The sequence below is a fragment of the Molothrus ater genome, chromosome Z (genome assembly GCF_012460135.2).
Source record: "Molothrus ater isolate BHLD 08-10-18 breed brown headed cowbird chromosome Z, BPBGC_Mater_1.1, whole genome shotgun sequence".
NCBI lineage: Eukaryota > Metazoa > Chordata > Aves > Passeriformes > Icteridae > Molothrus > Molothrus ater.
The window spans coordinates 10,023,181-10,046,765 of NC_050511.2; the positions used below are offsets into that span (position 1 = coordinate 10,023,181).

Sequence of the window (23,585 nt, forward strand, 5' to 3'; positions counted from 1 at the left end):
GAATAAAACCAACAAAAACAGTGTTTCCAACCTCTCAGCAAACTCCATCTCACGCAAACTGAAAGCTACATAAATCTGTTTTGAAGCTGTGCCCTCAACAAACACCTTCCAGCCTGGTTTTCTTGTAGAGATCTCTGCAGTTTTCTGGGTCAGCAGAGTTTACCTACACAAATGAACGAAGATATAGATATAGAAGATATAGAAGGTATTACTTGTGAAATATTGCCATAGCATTACAGATAATAACTTTGGTAGTATCTACCACCAATAATATACCTTTCAAAGTACTCTTTTTCAAATGAATGCTTTAAAAAAAGTCTCCATTTGCCTAGTGAAATAAAAAAAAAGAGATAAAAAAAGATTTTTGTTTTTAAATTATCATTGGCATGCCTTAAAAAACCCGTATAAACAAGAAGGGGCAAAAGGGCACAAAGTAAAACTTGTTTTGAAGTCAATGAAACTTATCTGCAGCTTTCAGTTTTTGCACTTTCAGTAACTGCGCTTTCGTACTTTCAGTAATTGTATTTTTAGTTTGTCCCGTCTTTTCCCAGATTCCCTTTCCAGGATGCAGGCATATTGAAATGGAGTAAGCTGAGAAAAATCCCTAACTCCAACCTAAGCCAAAGCAAAATAATAAATCTTCTTGAAAGGAAGCTCAACAAAAATAAAAATAATTTCATGGTCTATCCTGAGCCAACAAAAATGTGAAAATAAGAAACAACTAGAATTCAAAAATCATTGTGTTTCATCTGCAACAAAACAAATCTTCAGGGTTTTACAAACTAGCATTAAATATCTGACCTTCTGTCATTTAAGACATTATGATTTCAACTACTTAGACTGAAAACCTAATTAAAAAGTAATTTTTAAAAAGCTGCAGACTTTAGGTGTAATCTCACCTCAAGAAACCTTTGCTACACTTGTACGAATACAATGCATGAAATGATGCCTTAGGGAATGATGAAGAGATTTTTATATATATATATAAAATACATATACAAACCCATAAATATTTGAGATTATATATGTATTATATAAATTTTATTATGAACATAGTAAAGATGATGCTATATATTTAACATATTTTGATATATTTATGCTAAAAGTAAAGCTCGACTTAGGAGCATTTTGCAAAAACCAAACTTTCATGGGAGTAATTCATAATGCAAGCTTTCATATCTGAATGTATAAAATCCTGTGAAGTAGACTGATGTTATCATTATTCCTATCATCTTCCAAGTAAAGTCTATTTGCCCAAATATTTATGGGAACCAGCAATATTTTAAAGCCCATTAAAAAACTCTTTGATCATCCTCTTTCTAAGCAGGGTTTAAAATCATGCCTTACCTATATTTTCATCAATATCTGACATATTTTTAATTTTCTTTTTCTTGATGAACCTCATCAACCATTTGGATCTGTTCAGCTGTTTGTATTCCACAAGCATGCTAATCACACAAGTGATAAATGCAGTCACTTGGGAATTTTGCGTGTTCAATTGACTCTCAATAACTCTTAAAATTATAAACATTAGGTCATAGTCTCACAGCCTCTCCTTAAGGAGTAAATGTATCCTGGAACACCATTTTCCTTGTGTGGTCTTGAGCTCTAAAACACCACTGGCAAAATGTCAGCAAAAACGCAAGCAATTTAGGTTTCTATTCCACAGTCAGTATCATTATATTGTTCCTGAAAACAGATCACAGTTGGAGCTTTGTGGGCACTTCATGAAACCTCCTACCCCTTCCCCACCCAGTCAGTTTTGATGCCAGCTGATGGGAGATGCTGATATTGGCAGGAGCTGGCTTATTTTATTAGGCACAGATATGGTTTGGACTTGTTTCTTGAGAGTGTCCTAAGTGGGATGTGCCCCATCCCCACTGTGCAGCACACATGGACATCCCACAGCTCCTGCCCTTGGGAAGCAGCCAGAAGGATGCTGGGACAGTGGGGAGAGGAAGGCTGAGGATTATTTCCCTCACAAGTTACTGTGTTCACAGCGTTCTTCTTAGAGGATTTACAGCTCCTCCGCCTCCTTACTGAATATGAAACATCATTTGTATCCTCAGGGCCCCTGTGGTGCTTCATTTATCTCATCAGTGCTATGTAACAGAAATTAAAAACACCAGCCTAGTTCGGGAGAAAAAGCCCAAACCACAAACCAACCCAACAAATGAAAAAATGCCACATGAGTGTCTGAAAATCTTGTACATGGAAGATGGTAAATAGCAATCTATATTGGAGGAAAAAAGCAATTTTTGTATCAGTTAGCTACTGTCATCTCTTTTTCTCCCAAAATCCTGCATGGCTTGAGGATATAAGAAAATATATACAGTTTCTACTCTGAAAAACAGTGTTTCCTGCGCTAATTTTACTCTCCAGTTTGAATCAAGATCATATTTTCAAGACAAGTGGAACAGAGATCCTAAAACCTATTAAATTGTGGCTCTTTGCTAGTTTTATCATTTCTTAAACATTACAGCAAGCTTACAGCTGTCACAGCTGAAAATACTCTTTCCCCTTTTCCTATAAACCCGGTAAAAATTATAGATATTGGGGGCTGTCAGAACCTACAAAGTCCTTCCCAGACCTGATATTATCTCTGGATTTTCATTTCAATTGATAAATAGAAGAGTCTGAGAAAACCTTATTACTGATACCCCCCCAGAGAATGGAGATAATTCTTGTTCTTCCATTTTCTCCCATGCTGTTTGTTCATTTTTGACTTTTCCAAGAAAGTTAATGTTTCTTGAGATCTCCACCCATTTTTGCTAAACTGTACCCCCTCTGGAAATCCCTGCCAAAATAACAGCATGAGATACAGCTATTGGCTTTAGAACTGGAACTATATTTTCAGATCCTGACCTAGACACAGTAACTGCTCTAAGCTTGTAACAGCAGTTAATGGCAGAAAAAATATTTGGCTTATTTGTGTCTTCCTTTTCTAGGTGCCATGCACCAAAAAAAATAATAAAAAAATCTCTGTAGTGGGAAACAACAAAAAATCAAACAGCAAAAGTAAAATTGGAGAATGAGATAGGATACCATCGTGGGAAGCACTTCCAGCCACCTGATCCATCTGAAAAGGTGGCTTGGCTCCTCAGTGGCACTGGAGTTTCAGTGAAGCTTGCTGGTATTCCCACAAGTTCCTCTGTCCAAGTTCAGGGAGTTTAAGAGTGGGATTTGTTTTATTTCAAAATTGCATTTGGGAACACATTGACCCACAGCACGTACTTCATCACATTAGCATCCTAATTTTTTTGAAAAGTAAACATAAAAACCAAAATATCCCCACAAGCTGAAATCCACTGCTTTACTTTTCTATAAATCTTTTAATTTAGCTCATTGCACCTCCTGGTCTAAGGCTTGTCAGGTTGTTAAATTGAAACAGAACACTAAATTTCACTCAACAATTTCATCAGGATCTGATAAAAATGACCTCCTTGGTATTGTTTATTTACTTGCATTTTTTCCATTCTCTTTGTTTTATATATGAAGTTACAGGATTGTCACCAAGCACCTGTGAGGCTGCATTACTCTTCCAGTATCTTCCAGCACCCTGAGTACTCCTGGCAACTAGTTACCAGCTCATGTGGTGGCTATTTCTAAAGAATTAGCCATGTCTGTGGCTAGGACTAAACGTGCCAGTAACTTGCAAATATGGCAAGCTTGGCAATGTTTTCCTTCTTTCTGTTGAGTGATCATAATGCCTTTGGTGGTGGTCAGCTGCCATGACTCATGATTGCACTGTTCTTCATTCATCCCCCAAGGACCTAAAAAATAATAAAAAGAGCAGAATCTACCCCAAAATCACTGGCATTTGTGGTAATGACCCTTAAATACAGACGGCTGTGAGAAAACAGCTCTAAATGTTGGGTTGAGAGTTAAGTGGATGGCTGGGACAGGCTTGCCTTGACTTCATCCTATAAATCCTCATTCAATAATAAAATCCTACCCATGATAAAAATCATCTAGATGGAGCAATTTCTACAAATTATGGAAAACAGAACCATAGGCACTTTCTTTCTGGCCATTGAGTCATTTAAACTTGGTGGAAATTATGTTTTCAAAGACTCTTCTGTCCTTCTTGGATGAGAGACACACTGAGAAGTTTGACAAAGCAGAGAGCTCATTGTAATAATGCTAATTATCCTGTTTCGGATCCCTGTTTACAGTTGTATAGAAAGGATGTATTTTGTCTTCATGTAGCCTTAAGCAAACCCAGGGTCTGACCCTGCAGCCTCTGGAACGCAGTCATGACTGTTGGGGAGATAACATCGCCCATGTCGCTGCTGTATCAGCTTTCTGCTGGCATCGGTTCAGTTCTCCTTACAGCAACAATCTCCCTTTTCTTAGCCCTCAGCTAACTTCCAACTTTCACTGGTGCAACGGCTGCTTTCTCAGTTATTCCAACTTTAAGGGTCACTGGAGAGTCAACCTCCAGATTAAGTCTTCTCTCTCTTCTTATCTAGTAACGAGAATCTCTGAAAATCACCGTAATGAGACAACCCACTTCTTCACTCTCCTAATGGAAGATAGCAAAGGCAAACTATTCCAGCTTGTGTACCAGCAACCTCCAGGCTGGATTTGAGCAGGCAGCAGGCATACAGAAAGTTTTCTTTTTACATGTGTCAGGAGACTTTTAATCCCAAAACTGTCACTTGGAACAACAACATAAAGAGCCAAAGTTCTGTTCTTTGAACAACATCATGGCTATTACCCAAAACTGTGTCCCTGGAGATACTGTCTAATTGATGTTAAAATCTGTTGATCAGGTACTGAGAAAAGCAGACTCAAATATTTCTCCCCACCCTCAAAAAGTAGTGCAACGCCATACTGTAAACTAATAAAAAATTTAATTTTTCAAGAGTTTGTGCACGGTCATGACATTAGGGCTCTAATTCCATTTCAGGTTTTAAATCATTCTGTACAAAAGACTTGTCATGATTTAGATCCATGAAAGAGACTCTTGACATTTCAAACTCCCCATGTTATCCTGCTCGGATTCAAAAGGAAAAATCAACATTCAGGACTAGACAAAGAATGTTCTGCTCTAAATGTGTATTAGTAAGCTCCTTGGGAAAACCTTCAGTTTAAACACAGCTCTGGTTTATAGCAAGTATTTTCCATATTTCCTTGTTTTGTTTATTTCCAGGGATATTTGTTCCCTGCTAACAATGACAAGGGAGACGTTCATAAAGAGGCAGCGCCATCACAGGATGTAGAGCCCAGCCATGGAAGTCTTTCAGACAAGAGATAAGATTTCCCACATTCACCATGTTCTATAACAAGGCTAAAATGCCAAAAAGGAAGGAGCCCATGATTTTAAGGCACCAGAGGATGACTGTGTGAGCCTGAGGGTTACCATCCTGCTGAAGTAATCTGTGGTAGGACCACAGGTACAGGTGCAAGTGTGAGGGGTTGAGCTGGCGTCCCAAACACCCCGGTTGTGCTGACAGAAACACCTCCCGGCTGGAGCAAGCAGGACCACAGGGGACTGCTGGTTTCTGACATCTGAAGGTGGCACTGGCATTTCCCATGAGAGCTGGGAATACCCTGGCTCAGCGTGGCCACAATAGTTGGCTACATGACACATATAAGGACACAGTTTTGCTGGCTAGTGAAACTGTCTGAGCTATGCAGTAGAAGGAAGGCAACTCTAAGCTGGGGGCTTGCATAAAGATGTCTGCAAGGTGTCATCACCATGTCCAGAATTCCTCATGCAAACCAGTTCCAAATCCAGAAGATTTGTTTTTCACATGAATATGGCATTATATCTAACAAGACCCATGTCTTCAAGCTTGGTACTCATTGTCACTCAAATAACTACATCATTTTTTAACTAGGAGTGCCTTCTACCTTTCCAAGAGGGTTATTGCTTCTTTCCATCTCTAGACCACTTCCCTCTTGCCATCAGGCTGTCCCTGTTTTTGAAAGCCTTCTGCCAGGTATGCCTCCTCATCCTTGCAAGTTAATGACCAGATTACTCAGACTCTTCCAGCTGAGGTCTTGTCAAGGGTTTGCACAGTAGTATTAAAAATTTCTCACTACTACTGAAAAGACTTCACCATGCAGACTGTGGCACCACACTTGACTTTCTTATTTCCAGTTCCTGGTTGTCCAGCAACCAAACCTTTCCCCCTGTGCCTTGCCCAGCTGATAAGCTTCTCACTTGCAGTGCCATCTCCTTAAAGAGACAATTGCCCCAAAACTCCCACTCGACCAGATAAATTTATTTTACCTACAACAGGCTGCCTGTTTAAAGGATACACAGAACAGCAAATGGTTTAGGTAATCCCTGTTGGGGATCAATTGCTGCCAAGTTTAGACCACTATTTATTTTCTCTCATTTCTAGACATTTAAGTACCAGAGGTGATGATCCACCAAGCAAGAGTGTTAGAAAAGCACAAACATTCCAGAAACTGAATATATTCCTCTAAGAAAACACTGAAGAAAGTCTGACTAGAATGACATCTCTGAAGCAGACAGAATGTGCAGTATATCCCCTGTGATGCATATACTTTGGCTCTTCTCAGATGACAGAACAAGGAGTACTTCAGACCACCTCCTCACAGTTCTGGGTGCCCCAGGGAAAGCACTCTGTTTTTCTCTGAATTCTAACAAGAAGACCAAACTTTTCAAAAGACATAATTCTCCCCTTATTTATTCAAGTTAATGGGCTTTTTCCTTGTCACTGCCACGACAGACTAGTGGTTTCAGGGACGCTTGTCCTGCATCTCTACATTTCCATATCTATGTGTCCCAGAAAAATTACCCACAATTAATTTTCTGTTCAAAATCAAAATCACAAATGCAGTTTTACATTTGTGATCAGATCCATGTCTTTAATTTCCTCTCAGACTCACTGAATCATACCATGTCACACAGCATGAAACAGGGACAGTGTAATCCTGCCATGTTCCGATGCTGGTGGGGCTTCCCTCCTGGGCATATCCAATTCCTGCTTTGGCAGACTTACACACTCTCCCGAGACTCCTGATAAGGCTGAAGTGTTTTCCATCTCTCTGCTTACTTGCTGCACTGTTTTAGCAAAATTATGGTATTTGCAAGCAAATAAAAAAGAAAAATTTGAGGCAACTTTGCAGGGATCTACACAAAACTTCATGAGTTAAAATGACACATTTTGGAAGGCAAAAATGCAGACCTGTAACAAAAACTCACTGCTGAGCTTCCTGGATAATTACCAAGGAAAAAGAGAGAGTATGTTCTGCCTCGGCATTTGGAAGGAGCAGACTCAACCTTAAAATCAATTATCTTTTCTACTCTCTGCAGTTCAGAGATGTTGTTAAATGCAGGAGAATTCAGAGAACCAAGGAAGTGATGTGAAGGTGTGGGAATACAGGCCATCCTCCTATTTGACCTTACAAAGATACTGAACACAGACTTAATCACATTCTAAAGTGATATTTGTGGCCTGTTGGTTTTGTTTTGTTTTCCACATCAGCAAGTTGCAAAGTTCTACCACTTACATCAGAATTAACTGCTCCCTCCTAATTCTTATGTTCCACATACCCTTTACTTGATCACAGGCAGATGATGCACAGGTATTGGACTCCTACCAAACTCAATGGGTTGAAGCATCCAAATGGTTAGATCATCCATCTCTTAGGGCATCACAGGGCTGAGAATAAAATTACACTGATCTTGACAGGACAGGGCTAAAAATGCAAAGTCTCATCAGTTTTAGTGAAGATACATTAGTTCATTGAGGATTTCCAACTTTTTAGAATAATTGCATATATCTTATTTATTTATTTAGAAGCAGCCAAAAGTGCTGATCAGCCAAACAAATTATGCAAGAAACCTGGATTTTGCTAGGTTTTTGTTGGGGCTTTTTCTCTTGCTGATTTTTTCCTTTAATCTTGCATAACCAACAATCAAAAATAACTTTTAAAATCTATGGTGAGACAGAGGAGTTCTAAAAAAACAGAACTTAATTGCTCATACACAGCAATTGCTGAGTTAGATGATTCATTGTTAAATACAATCAAATTGCTTCATCCTGATGGGAACTGGAAGACCTCACAAAAGTTGAATTTCAGGGACGAAATCTTATTTTCACCATTATTTAAGCGGCATAAATCTAGAGAAGTTCAATCAAATCCAATGGAACTATATCCAGTTTGCACTAGTGGTGCAAAACAGGTTTTGACTCTAGCTAATTTTTTTGTACACAGGCAGTAAACCCAAACACAAAGTATTCATGGTCACTTGGATGACAGAGTAATTTATGTACCATTTTTATGTGCATATGCTGTGGTATCTCAGCCTAAATTTCTTCCAAGAGAATCCATACTTTGCCATCAGAGACAGCTAAAAGATTGTCAGAACCTTTCCAACTTCAAGAACTGAGATGGTAAGTTTATAAATAATTTCTTTTTGTTATGGTTTTCAGCCCTATACTGTAAAAGGAAAACCTCAGGGTGGCTAATCCTCCATCTAAACATTGACTTTACAAAGGGAATGGTGAAACATCTAAATGTAGCCTGTGAATTACCTCAGAGCAGTTAACATAAAAATACATTGTGGAAAATTTACTCTTTAAGAAGGAAATTTATAAAATGAAGTTGTATGAAAATCAGTATGAAAAAAATACAAACCAAAGGCAGCAGGTGTCTGTGCCTCTCAAATCTTCTAAAGATGTGCATTTAGTCTGAGTAAAGCAGGCAGATAATCTGCCATGGTCTGTGTATCTGCTACCAAATAATGAAAAACACCTTGCATCTCCTCATAAAACTTGTATTTCAGGAAGGGCTGCAAAAGAAATGTTCTGCCCAATAAACTAAGCTACATTTCATAAAGGCATCACGAAATGTCTCAGGGAGTCTTTCAAATGGGGGAGGTTTTCCTACAATACAGCAGTAAAAGACGGAAAAGCATCTCCAAAGACAAACAACTTCATTTTGTCTCCAGGAATAAGGAAAAGCTTGGAATTATTTAAAATCTGCTGTTTAGTACGTTTAAAAATAAAACTTATTTCTAATAGAAGTTAGCATCTACTTCTCTATTTATCAAGACTCTGCTTCACCAGATACACCTTCCTCATCAACAAACTTTTTCATACATACAAATGGGCTTAGGTACTACAGTTTTCCTTCAAAAAAAATCAGGATTAAGGTAGCTTTTCATTCAGATATTGGTATTCACCTGCAAAACACCAAATTGACAGCTGACTTCCAAACCCATATTTTGGGAGTCTCTGCTTATCTCTGCATTGTCATCAGATAGTTTGGTACAATGTAAGGATACATGGTCCAAGTCTTCCCAACAGCAGCCTGATAGGGAAATAGGGTTGTGGTTAGGATCAGTTCTAAAACTCATGTTCTCAAGCATTTCCCATAAATATCAACCACATGCCTACAGAGCAAGACATCACACAGCCATTTCCAGCTCTCTGTTGCTTTGCAGCTCTTTTCCACATGCATCCCATTGAAGCAGGCAGGATATTAAATCTTTTGAAACACTTAATCTTCTCACAACTGAGACTGGATTTCAGTAATAAACACTTGCTGTAATTTTTCATCCTTTGGGCCATTATATTTCCAGGAAGCAAGGTCAAGATGGCATTTAATAAAAGGGTTGCTAGATTTGTTTGGTTCTTTCTTCCAAAAGAGAAGCCTTACAGAGGCAAGCAACAAATGGAACAACATGGAATACAGCCAGGATCTTCAGACCTAATACACAATTAAGAGGAATCTGAACACAGGAAAGTTTTCCCTCTCATTCCATCCTGAAAATATATTTGTCCTGTATTAAATCTTTGTCAAGTCCTTGAGGAAAATTTCTTGGAAGAGTTTTCTTTTCATTGGAACTACTTATAAATGTAATGACTGTAAGGTCAATGAAAATGTTTGAGGTCTACTTTTATTGGTATTTAAAAATATCCAGAGGTCTATACTGCAAACAAGGATGTATAAATAAATATATGTGTATTTTTGCCATTGTTGTTCCTGACTACTTGTTTTCTACTGCTCTTTTCACTCTGCCACAGTTATTTTCACTGGAGATGTTCCAGTGATGTACCATTAGCTTACTCCCACTGTGGAAATACTCCGGATACGTTTGAAACATAAGAAAACATCTCAAAAATCTAATTTGTCTCTTGGTGGGTATGAAAAAATATACTTTTAAAAATGTGCATTTTTTCTTCTTATCTCAAACAGTAGTATTTTGTTGAACTGGAATGACAGCAAATCACCAAAGTAAACAAAGTCTAGCAAGTTATTTGAACATTTGATTTACAACAATCTTCTTTGCTGTAACAGGAGTGCTACATCTTCAGCATAAGCTTCCAGGTTCTCTTTCTTCCCTGTGAGGCATAAATTAGACTTTCCCCTCCATTTTATAGCTGGAGAATTAGGTAATATTGACATCCTATAGAGAACTTTAGTGGGTAACTGAAAGCAGAATTTGGCATGATACAGCTCTCTGAGGAGCAGGGAAATGAAGCCCAGGACCTAGAACTCGACTCCTGGCAAGGCCCTCCTAAGGTTAAACCCCACTGCCTCCCTGGATCACAGTGCTCCCTCTGATGTAAATCTGGAAGGGCACCATCCAGGACCCTTCCAGGCACGGTCAATAAAACCGCAAATTCAAGTGTGGGTCAGCACGAGGACAACAAACAGCAAAAACAAGACTCTAGCCAACAATCTCAGCTTGGAAAACCAGGCAGAGAATTCGCTTTGTTGGTAAGATGTGTTCAATCTGCTTTAACATCTTTCTGCATTCTTTTTTTTTTCTTTTTCATGGAATGCTAAGAATAATTATGAAGAATTCCCCAACTGACGCACTTTGGTGTAGGTCCAGGGAAGTCAGCAGAGCTATGGAAATGCAAACCTCTGCAAATCTTTTCATACGACCTCTTTAGTGCCCATGCAGGGACCAAGAGAGACATCTTTTAACAGAGGTGAGCTTCTAAGAAAAATCAAAAAGGGGCCAGTCCTGCAGACACAATCATAAAATGTTTTTAAGCTCCTGTGCCACACAGAGAAATTTCTGCAGGAAAAGGGCCTAATTTAATATCAAACACAAGGAGAAGGTTTGATTGCACTTTGAATTTACTTCAAACCCAGAGGAGATTCAGGAATGCAGGTCTGTCTTTACAAAACCTAGTGGATAAAGCTCTTTGCTGAGGTTATATGACAGCAAAATTTCCATTTATCTTTAAGTCTTAAGACTAAGAGGAAATATTATGTTAGCTTGCTGTGAAGCAAGCTTTCCCTTTCTCCTCATTGACCATACACAGTGAAAAGAACTGGTGCCTGAACTCCTAAAGCAGACTCTGAACAGAAATATCTGAAAACTGGGAAGTGTCAGATTGTCCCAATTCCCTCTGTCATCCCTAATTTACTGTGCATTGATGGAAGTTAGAAATGTTGGGAACTGAAGTGTGACACTGAGCAGGGCAACATTCTTTGAAGTAGCATGTCCAGTATCTTCTGGTTTGCTACTAGACAAGCTAGAAGGCGAGCAGAATAAGGTAGAACAAAAATCAATCCCACATTCTCTAATTACATTCCCCATTCCATTTTATGTTTCTTAATTTTAAAATGAGAAGAGCTTGAAATGAATACTTTTGCACGAAAACTCTAAAAAAACCCCAAACCTCATTAAATTAAAAACAAACTAACCCCCACAAACCAAACAAACTAACAAACAAAACAAAGAAACAAAAAAAAACCCCAAAAACAAAGAAACAAAAAGTCCCAAACGAAACCAAAAAACAACAACAACAAAAAAAAAACCACAAAGTCCCCCCAGCGATCTATTTGCAACAGGCTCTTTATCTCTCCAGGCAAGTCCAGTAGAGTAGGCATACACTTTCCTCGGGAAAACAAAATAAATAAAAAACCCTAATAAGCTTTTAAAATCCAAATATGCATCAAAATAACCTTCATACAACTGCCAAAGCAAACATACTATTTTGCATATGAGCAGCCCATTAAGTAATACATCAAGAAATCAGTGTCTGAGGCACCACAGGAGTCACAGTCTGAGGCACCACTTGCCCTTAGACTGTCCAGGCCACTGTGCAGATCAGCAGCTGGGTTCATCATGCTACAGAATTCCAAAGATCAGCCCAGGCTGCCAGCATTGTCCGTCTGCCACTGCTCCTTACTCCTGCCTCAGGAAGCTGCAGTTAAAAGCACATATTCCCAGCAGGATTAAGCATTTACCAAACAGTAGCTCTAGTCCTGGTCCCTCAAGTCTCTTTCTCAACCTCCACTTCTCAATCACTAAGAACTACCAATAAACTACCAAAAAACCTGTTTTCACCTGTTTTTTTTCTCTTCCCACAGATGATGTTTTAAAGATTAAATAATTTTCCCTTTGGCTATTTTTTGTTTCAACTCTCCAAGGCAATAATCTCTAAACTAAGGGGTTTTGTCAGAATTCCAGAGCAGTGTTTAGGAAATGACACCACCATTTTCATGCAGCTATGATAATAAACTCTTTAGTGAAAATTGAGTATGATAATAACATCTTATTGAGTAGGCAAGATGTCCAGTTTACAACATACATTAAACGTGTTGAATGTGATCACAGAAATATTAACATTCTGCGAAGACACTGGAGCTCTGGGCAGGAAGTTATTTACAAAGAAAAAATGCATCCAATAAAGTTATTTTCTCTCTTTTATTCTGAGCACACTTTTATCCTGGGTGTACTTTCACAAATTTCTGTATTTTCAGCAGTCATCCATTTCTCATGAGATATCATGATAATACTTTATGTATTTCTTCATCCATTTTGAAGACTGTACAGTACAACTTCTTGGACACGCACACTTTGTTACAGAGAATTAGGTGGTCAGCCTTCGTCCTTGACAGCTGATAGTGAGATAATGAAGCCAACATGAACACTGCTACTTTATGCTGGAAGCTATGCACCAATAATTTTTCCCTAGAAAGATAAATATATTCTAGCCCAGATGAATACTGTTTTATATTTCTCCAAACTCACGCTCTACAACAACTTGCCATTGACCTATAATATGCTTATTCATTTTTCCAAAAATGATCCACTTAAAAACTTGGATTATAGTTTAGATTTTGCGTCTCTTTCCCACTTAAAACACTGTGTCAGCACCACTTTATCTCCTAGTCCATTTGAAAAGGAAGGAGAAGAATTCTGTTTAATGTGTGTTTACTATTGAGTGGCTGCTAAAATTAATACAGTTAGTACAAACACTGTGTATTTCACCTCATTTCAATTACAGCACAGATTGTCAATTAACACGAATGTGGTTAGAACTTGAAACTAACAAAGAAACTCAGAAGAAATTATTTACAGTAGCTGGATGTATGCTAAATGCTTGATGGTCTTGTACTTCATTTTTTGAACCAGGATCAGCAATGAAATCAACACAACACAATGGAAAACATTCTTTAAGGGAGAAGGATTTTCTAAACACTAAGCTCTGAGATTACTGTCTAAAACTGAAATTATTTTTCTCCTCAACAGTTAAACAGAGCTACTCTCAAGGAGATGAAAACAAATTGCTTTTTTTTTACTAGGCCAAGAAGAAATCAAGTCAGGATTGCATGGATTCTGCTTTCCATTGTTTCTGCTTACAATTGGAACCACATAGAAGAACTGGCAAAGTTGAGCAGCAGGGTGACATTTGCTACTGTTAGTTCATAAAAGAAGCTCCTATTAGTTTGAAAACTGAAACCGAGCAAGCAGAAAATGGACAACACAGAGAAAAAAAATCTGAGCAGACTTTGGGGAAAGCATTTTTTTACTGCAAATCAAAGTCAGCTTTGCTCATTTGGGATGGTGGACACAATTAAAAAGAGGAACCCTGGAGTGATCCATATGCATGAGATGTAAGCAACACAAGGTCTCCAGAGAGGAGAGACCCATCTCCCTGTCACTGACTCATTACAGAGCCCTGTGCCATCCCCAACAGCTCCAGCTGCAGTGACATGGGTACTGAGCACTCAGTAGTGACTCGCACTTTGAGACAAAAGTCATCTCAGGACTCAGGTCACTGAGGTGGAGGCAAAACCAAAATATTAAACTCAAGACTGTTAGAATTCACCACAATCTCAATGAAACCCAAAATCACACCTGCCCAAATGACCAGCACTGCACAAGAGTGAGCATAATCTGAAATGAGATCTATCCCAGGTATAGGGTAACTACTTACTGTACATCAACATCAGGCATCTCCCTCATACCTGCTTCGTGTGACCTTGTTCCCCACATGCAGTAACTTCCACACATGCAATGACAGAAAAACAGAACTGCACAGCAGAGGTCTCAAAAAAACCTCTTGCTCACATGTTCTTTGTACTGGGCAATGGCTTTCACAGCAGAATATGGGCAATCCTGTCTTACCTGGGATCTTTAGCAAGCCTGATCTACTTTTCCACAAGTACTTTAAATATTTCATGCTTAACTTCTCCCAAAAAACCTCTTTGCTATGACAAGGAATGCAGGCAATCTGGACAGAGTAAGGACTGAAAGGGAAATTTAAATATCTGCCTGTAAGTTGTCCCTCCTGCCCCTGCACAGACACACACTTTACAGAGAGGGACAGAGAGGGAGAGAGATTTTCCAGACTGAGGAAGGAAGGAAGGGGAGAGGCTGTCAAGGGAAGATGCATCAGGGCCTGTAGCTTAGCTCCAAGTCTAGCTGGGAGAACAGGAATCCTCCCAGGAGTGCGTGCGTGTGGGTTTTTGTCTGATTTTGGCTGATGTTTTGTTTTTATGGGTTCAATTTAAATAGAAGCCTGGGAGCATTTAAATTATACTTCTTTGGAGAGTGATTACCTCCCTTCTGTCATACACGTATCTGTCACACAAACCACCACAAAGATAGAATTTTTTTCTTTTTATGGCTGTATCAGTTCTTTTTTCTGCTTGCTCCATGCCCCTGGGTGTTTTATCCTTTCTCTTCACTGCTGCTCCATATCTTTTTTCTCCCATTCCTGCCTTTTCTGTCTTGCCTGTTTTGTCTGCAATCAGTACAGCACAACTCAGCTCAATGGGTGTCTACCACAATGGGAGCAGTAATACAAGTATTAATAACATCCTGCTGTTAGCAGGAGAGACTACAATCACTTTTTTAAGGACAAAACAGCCTGACCTTAGGGAACATATACAATACTTAAGATAATTACAAACGTCATGCTCCCTTTGGCGGCCTATTTTTATTACCTATTTCGTATCAGGCATGGGAGGCCCTGGGGCTACTATTTGGTTTGTCTGGAGTCTCTGAGCTAGACGACACGGCCAGCAAAGTCAGTTCATATTTAACCCTATATTCTGTAGATGAAAACCATAATGCAAAGCACCTGGGTTTCATTATCAATCAAACCACCAAGCAGGGCACTTATCATAAAGCTCTTGGCTTGCCAGTTCTAAAATTCTCCAAACTGCTTTGATGTGAACATCAAAAACTCCTGGCCTACGTGAAGGACCACTTGCCTGACCTCATCCTTTAATTAGCACATCGTACCTGAGAGCACCACTCACAGTAATTACGCAACGTTCTTTAAGACCATTAATTAAATTGCTTCATTTTGTAGTGAATTGGCTGTACAGAGGAGACACTGCACAGGAAACCCAAAGGAGCACCGCGTTTTGCTGCAGGAGTCTCTGCTGCAGCCAGTATCATCCACGTCTGCTGAGATCTCAGGTGTCCCTAACATCACCAAAACCCAGAAATAATTTGCTTTCTTATTCTTAGCACCTGAGACAGAAAAGTGACACAGAAAGTCACGGCCACCAAGTGTAGTGTGGAAGCCTAAAGGCAGCTGTATGACGTTGGTGTTACCCTTAACCAGCAGATATTCACAATGTGTCTCAGTAGCTATGAGCAATCTGTTCCTCTGGCAATCAATGAATGAAACTCAGGGCTGAATGCAGTCAGAACTATACAGCTTGAAAGTGCTACTTCAAAAGCAATAGTGAAAAAAAAATCTAGGAAAGCTAGGAAGAATCTCTTGGCACCATTGTAGCATACACTGTTTTGTAAGAAAAGAAAAAAGTACTGCATTGAAAAAAATTTTATTCATAGATATGTAAAAAGTTCTACCTGTGGTGACAATTACCTGGAAGATTTTTTTTTAAATGTGAATATATATGTATATTCTGTATGTTTAGTTTTCTGAAACCAATACAAAGTTTGAAATCATATTCTCTCTACATTTTCAGAAAAATTCTACTATGGAGTGTATTTCCCTTCAAGATAACTGGAGATTAGGCAGTAGTTTGCTCTAATCAGGTTAGTTGCTTGTTTAACTGTTATATCAGTTGGGACTCTTTCAATGATATGGAATAGTCAGCAAAACTTCAGAGAGGAAATGCAATAACAACTATAAAAAAGAAATTTATGAAAAGTAAAGTCAGAAGATAAGATGACCAAAGATTATCCCTGCTTGCTCCAGCTGAAAGCTCCAAAACTATATACAGCAATTTTTTCTCATGTTGGAAAGCTCTGCTACATGCTCGCTGAGTATCTGGGAACCAGGAATTGCATATGGTCCCCAAGGGCATATTAGTGAAAGTGCTGCTCTTTGTGAAACAGCTACAATCCAACTTCTTTGCAATTACTTTTATCTTTTAAGAATGTGCAAAATTATACAGTCTATAAAAAATAGTAGGCTTCAACAGCAGTATCAGCATTGAAGAGGGTAAAAAGAAATGCTTGCGATCTCTGTTTATCATCAGAACAAAGGAGGGTATAAATATATATGCATTCTCTTTCACAATACATTTGAATTGTCTTTTTTTTAGGACATGTAGAACAATTTTTTTACAGCATAATTTGAAACCCTAAGTGCTGGAAGGACTTATGCAACATACTTGTAGCTGCTAACTATCAGATGAAGAAGCTGACAACCTACACTGAAATGTGTTAGTCCTATTTTAAAAGATCTTGCTTGCAAAATACTAAAAAAAAAAAGTTACAGATTAAGTTCTTAGCCAAGATTTAAGTTCCACAACATGGAGCTTGTTTGGAGATATATATAAAGAGTTGGTTCATCTTCATAAAGATTTCACCATCATTACCTAGAATTGTTGTGCACCCTAATTCTAAACTGTTTACTCCTTGCTGCAGAAGGAAGGACCAGGTGAAGTCTCCATCACTATATACACAAAATTAGGGTATGCTTCATTTTCAGCAAAAAAATGCTGGAGACTACTTACAGTGATGCTAGAGAAAGATGCATAATTTCTCTTACCATATCAATAGTGTATTTGTTTTAAAAATAATCAGTTTTGTCAACCAATTTAGACTAACAGTTTCAACTGAATAAAAGAAAAAAAAAACCCAAATCTTCCCTTCGCCCATGAAGGCAATGGCTAAAGTGTTCTTCCCAGATGTGCAGATCCAGGTTCAAATGTCCACCTCCCTGATTTACGGCTGCTGGTCTCCTAATTTAACATTTTATAAAATTTTCTGAGAAGCAGCAAGATTATTTCTTTCATGTCAACTCACAACAATATTTAAGTGTCAAGTAGGCAAAGAGATGGCCATAGTCAGGCAATGAAAATATTCTTGTTTTCCCACGTTTCATGCTTGAATCTTCCTACAACTCCTAACAGCTTCCCACTAGAAAATATTTCTAAGTACACATATTGAATGATTCTGAATAATTCACTACACTCTCTGAATTCTAACTGAGTAAAATATGCAGCTCTCCTAATATACAACAGTTACTGTAGCAATCACGCTTGGTTTTTAAGAAGGGAGAAACTCCAATTAATAAATTGCACCAGATTAGATGTTAATCCTCCTGAACTTGGAAGTGACATAACCACTACCACTCCCTTATGGGAACGCAGCTCCACAATCAGGATGAAACAAGGGAATACCTGCCCCAGATGCTGCTTTTCCTTCTGGACCAGAGCAAAAACATACTGGAGCACTGTTTAAAATCGAAATGAAAGAAGGACTGTAATAAAAAGGACTGCTGCAAGGATGCACAAACTGAATTGTTATAGGCACTAGAGAAAAATGCAACATTTGTGTAATTTTTATGCCAACAAAGTGCTTAGAAGTCTGTATTAAACAGGTTAACATCACATCCAAACAACTGGAGAAGACAGTAACAAGACACTGGGGCTTCATATTTTCATGCTTCCCAAATTTACTAAAATTTGATTAATTTTGGCATACAGTAGGAATTCAAAGTCTTATTGGACCATACTACTATCAACAAATCTGCAGAAATCCTTCTCCATACCTACCTGATGGGGACATCAGTACTGCGTACTTTGTGCAGTTACATACAAAAGTTTAAATGAGATTTCCACGGAAAAGATTTTGTATAAGCTCCCTCTGCTTTTTGCATCTGTTCTTTTGTACTCTTATGAAAACAAATACAGAGGACATATAAAAAAAATCACAAATCAAACTAAACCAAGGTCCAGACTGCACACATTCAAAAGAAAAAAATATGTCTGATTGTGTATGTGGTTGCTATGACCACAGGGAAAAATGCCAGTATATTCTCAGTGCTTGGCCCCACTTCTGGCTTGGTCCTCCACTTGGATCATCTTTAATCATAAGTAAATCTGGTTAAAAAAAATAAAATCAAGAAATACTTTTTGTGATGAAAAGATGCTATTTTTATTGAAGTGCTCTAAAAAACATGCTGATTTTCATGACAAATTCCAGTAGGAGGAATGAAAGGATGATATTACTTTCTATCAAGCATTTTGGTCAGGAATTTTGATGTCTAGCTTCATATGTATTCCTTATTTTATTTAACTAATTTCAGAACAAATCATCAGTAGCAGTGCATGTTACCTTATGCCTGATATATCAAGATAAATTTTGTGTCAGTTTGTATAATTTCTACACAAATGGTACTTTGACCTAGAAAAGAAGTTAGGTGTGTCTGCTAATAGTAAATAGAAGCTGACATTAACTATTCCTTTATCTACCTCTAACAATGTATATAAATTACATAACTATTGTCATTATGAAATACTGTGATAAAGATGTGTAGGAAGATAAAAAATGAAGTGTTGTAAGAATAAACAATAGAACAGCAAAATCAAGTTTATCTGAAACCTGGAGTGAAAGCTCCTAAAAGCCACAGCTGAGTTTCTACCAAGCTGAAGTTCTTTAAGAGTTAGTTGCCATTGCAGAGATGAAAACTGAATCCTTAAGCTCCTGAATGTCCTATGAAACAAAATCTGCCTTGAGGCACCACAGGATTAGTCAACACTTGCAAGTTTCCTGTTGTCTTGTTAACAGCCTCAACCTCAAAGTATTAATGAATCTTAGATTAAAATGTGTTCTGCCAAGGGTAATCCCACGTGCCTGCTGAGAGCACACCTTGCTACCAGGAGCAGTGGGGTGCCCCTGGGGTTTACCACCTCGGGTGGGTGATGCTGCAGGTCCTTGTCAGAGCATGCCACAGCTCCGAGGGGCAGGACTGCCAGCTCAGGTCTGTGCTCGGTGCAGAGCTGCTCTGCTGAGCAGAGCTGCTCCCTCTCAGAGCTGCCCTGCTCTTGTGCATCTCTCACAAAGGAGACCTTGCAGGGTGAGGAATGGAGCCCTTACCCAAGCCTAAATGTTAAACCTTAAAAATACATGATTACACAGAAATGGAATTTTTTTTTCTTTTTTAAAGCAAGGTAGACTTGGAAGTCATAGATACAGAAAATATTTGAACTAAAACAACCAAGAAGTCGATGCAGCAATTTCCAAATTCTCAGCCACACAGACTGTGCTGATTTGGGACAGTGAATACCTCTTGGGATTGTGCAGAGGGAGAGCTGGGGAGGGAGGCTCGTCCCAACCAGAGCTCAAAGGTCAGAAATACCTCAGGAAGGATGAAAGAAGTGGGGATTGGCAGCTGGACAGAGTCCTTCTTTCTTTGCACATTGGTCCATAGCTGCCAGTGGAGCCTGTGTAGTCCTCGTCTGTCACACACAAAGCAGAATCACTTTCCTCAGACGGATTTTGGGACAAGCACAAAGGAGCAGGATGGTCATGTGTGTGCTGCCTTATGCAACTCCCACTCTGGCTTCTTCATTCAGTAACTCCCCACTGAGAACTGTCTTGTCCACCCCAGTGCTCTGCCCCCAAACCAGAGAAATGCTGCAGGTTCAACCAAGAACCTGCAAAACCTTCACACTGTCCCTCTCCCAAAATGTGCTGCCACTTGGTGTTACAAAACTGCTTGTAAGAGGGCTCTGCCTCACCTTCACAGCGAGAGGGGAGAGACTAGATAAGGGACGCGGGGCAGGGTGGTCTCCATTTCCAGGGACTGGGAGGAAGCTAATGCTCCTAAGAACTGAGCAGTGGCACGACACTGTCCCAGGTGGCTGTGGCTGCCAGAGGGTATGAACAAGCCTGAGAGCATGGGAGAGGGACAACATTGCTGCAATGTTTGTCCACAGCTCTTTGGAATTAATGCCAAACAGAAGAGATGGACACTCTCTGAAGAGTGGACACTCTCTGTAACACTTTCTGCACATGTTACCGTAATTTTGGTATACAGAAGTGGCTCCTTGTCACATACAAGCATACACACACAGGCAGAGCACAGTTGCCTCCACAAAGCAGCCTCTCATAAAAAGCAGCTTTCATACATGAAATATCTCGTCTGTGGGGACAATGCTAACCTGAGGGCATCAGCGAAGGGATACATGTGTGCTCATACTTTGTGTACAGCTCTTCAAAAAAGCACATCCACTGTCAATCACTGACAGCTCTGGACAGCTGTCATCATTAAAACAGATTATGTTTCTCAAACACATAGCTGAAAAATGAAAACTTGTGATTAGATTCATCTTAATTTCAGAGGCCTCTGCCGCATTTCTCCCCCAGAGCTGGTTGCTGAAGAAGTTACCAATTCTGAGAGTGATTCATCTACCTAACTTCAGATACATTTTGCGTAGCACAAATCCAGATGACCTTGCTGATTATCCTGCAACTGATGCAGCTATAGCTCCAATGTGGTCCCGGACACCCAGGTCAGAGGAAGCCTCTCTCACCGTATCAAAAACTGTCTGTGGCTTCGGTACAGCAATGAGAACCACACGCGTCCTCTCTCTCCAAACGTCTCAGAGGTGACGTTTGCAGCGAGTTACCGAAACCCTTCCCTGGGACAACCGCAGGACTTGCCAGGGGAGATGCGGAACGCGGGAGGGATGTGACCAAGTTACCTGCTCCGCGGTCCACGGGGTCGTGGCAATGTCGGGGTGGGCTAGCACAGAGCAGAGGGGAGACAAACAGCTGGCACAGCTGCCGTCCCTGCCTCTGACACCCACACGCGTGTGTCCCCCCTGCCTTCCCCGCGGGCAGCGAGTCCCCAGCCGCGGACACGCGTGAGCCCCGCGCCCCCTCTGCCCCGCGTCCTCCGCGGCTGCGGCGCTCACCTGAAGCAGGTGGTGAGCTCTCCCGTGGGCTTCAGGCAGGGGTACCGGGTGGTGGCGATTTTGTTCTCGGAGCAAACCTCCCTGCAAGGCGGGGAGTCGGAGTATTAAAAAAAACCCCAAAGGGCAGGAAAAAAGAAAAAGAAGGTGGTAGATGGGGAGGACACGCACAGAAGCAGCCTCGCTATCGCAACACCCACCTGTCGCCGTCCTGCGGCTCCTCCCGGTAGCTCCAGGCGTGTCCCAGCGCCAGGAGCAGCAGCAGCCGGAGCGGGGCCAGGCTGCCGGCCGGCCGCCCCATCGGGCCGTCGCTCCCCTCCGCGCCGCGCCGGCTCTGCCCGCCCCGGCCGGCGGCGGGGCTGCGCCGACCGCGCTCCTCCCGCCCCGCCGCGGGGCCGCCCCCCGCCGCCGACAGATGTGCCCGCGGGGAGGGGCCGCGCGCGCCCAGATGTGCCTGCAGATGCTGCCCCGCGGCGGGGCGGCGGCCAGATGTGTCAGGGTCGGGGCAGATGTGCGGTGGGAGTGAGGGGACATCAACGCACAGCCCCGCAAAGCCACGCTCCGCTCCCGATCCCCCCGGCTGCGGGCAGCGCAGGGAAGAGGGGGAGAAGGGTGCCCGCCCCAGGGTGAGGGGGACAGAAAGTGGTGGAAAGGTCCGGAGCGGCAGGGGTGACCAGCGGCTCTCGGTGCACCACCACTGATGCTTTCCAGATTCGGCTTTATCTCAAATCTCTTCCCCAAAGGAGCAGAGCAGTTCAAAGCATCTCTGCTGCGACGGCTGTTTATCCCTGTGTACAGCTGCCGCTTCCCCACCATTCATAAAGACGGAGATTAATGACAGCAGACTCCGACAAACAGCGCATCGGGTCCGGCCCGCTTTACCATATCCTGTTTTCGCGGTTAAACTGCTTGGGACCAGGGGAGTGAACCTGCAGGACAACCATGCCTTTGGAAAGTATTGGGCAGATGCATTGTCTTTGATCACCATGTAACTTCTTACACGTACCAGAAGCTCCAGGGACATGACTGAGTGCAAATCAGCCTTTCCAGCACTTTCACCTGCAGTATAAAAGACCTCATTTTGTAGTCAGAAAAATCAGGGAAATGTGAGCAATGGATTGTACTCATATATCATTACAGCCAGAAAAGCCAGGGTTATGCAAGGAGCTGTAATTCCTCTGTTAAACCAGCACAGCAGTAATAAAAGGGTGTAAGATTGAAAAACACACATCTATTTTCCCCCCTCCACAGGCACCATTTAAACAAGTAATTTCACCATTCTGCACCTCAGTTTCCCATGAATTTAAGAGGAAGTTCCTGATAACAAAATAAATAAATAAATAATGCAATCCCCATATATGAATCAGCTATGATTAAACTGTTAATCCCTTTGGTATGCTGTACAGTACCCGGAAAAAAAAAAAACAAAAACCTAACTATAGATGAGCTGGGAAATTACCAGATTTTTCAGAAGTTTTTCCTGACTTGCACATCATCCACTGTCATCATGGTCTGCTGACTGTGCTGTGAACTGCCAGCTTCAAGGTATTTCTCTCCTCTAGGCAGCACTGCACACTGTCTGCACTCCTGTGCTCAGTTAAGCAAAGGAGTGCTGCAGGGCAGACTTTTTTTCCCCACTTGTTTTGGCTTTTGCTCTCAAGAGGATGTTTCAGATGTTTATTCTGTCATAATTACTTCTTTTTCCTTTATACAAATAATGAGTAAGCAAAGGCAGGACTTGCTGTCTTGAAGCCAGAGAAAGCTGAAGGTCTTTCTCACAGGGCTAAGCCTTCACCTCTCCCAGGCAGCCTCTCCTGATTTGGAGATAACAGGAACAAAAGCAGGACCTGGGTGCGCAGACCCCAGACCTCGGGAGACACCTGTCTCCACACCATGTTCCTTACCCTCCCATTCCAAGCAGAAAGTATCCAGTGACAAGGCCTGAAATGAAGGAGGTTTGCACTGCTGTAACCCCTGTGATGTCTGTCTATAGATAACAAAGGATTTAATTTAACACATTCCAGAAATGGTCACTGACCCTCCCAAAAAGCTTCCTTTTTTCAAAGAGATTGAATCCCAGAGCACAAACCCGAAATCCTTTGGAAGATTTCCAGCCCAGGCCCAAGTGTCATGAATGAAGAAGGACTTCGATTTTAAAAGGCCTGAATATATGTATATATGTAAAAGGCCTGGCATACATATGCTTCCAAAAAGGT

At 40.8% G+C, this 23,585-nt stretch overlaps 1 protein-coding gene across 1 annotated transcript in view; it reads right to left on the reverse strand.

Moving 5' to 3' along the window:
• Positions 1–21,684, reverse strand: part of CCBE1 (collagen and calcium binding EGF domains 1) — a 95,560-nt gene extending 73,876 nt beyond the window's left edge. Inside the window, exons 1-2 of the mRNA XM_036403249.2 lie at positions 21,570–21,684; positions 21,373–21,453 (exon numbers count right to left, since the gene is read on the reverse strand). Of these exons, the coding sequence (XP_036259142.1) occupies positions 21,373–21,453; positions 21,570–21,670 (182 nt within the window). The 5' untranslated portion in view covers positions 21,671–21,684. The remainder of the gene's footprint in view (positions 1–21,372; positions 21,454–21,569) is intronic.
• Positions 21,685–23,585: the final 1,901 nt, after the last annotated feature.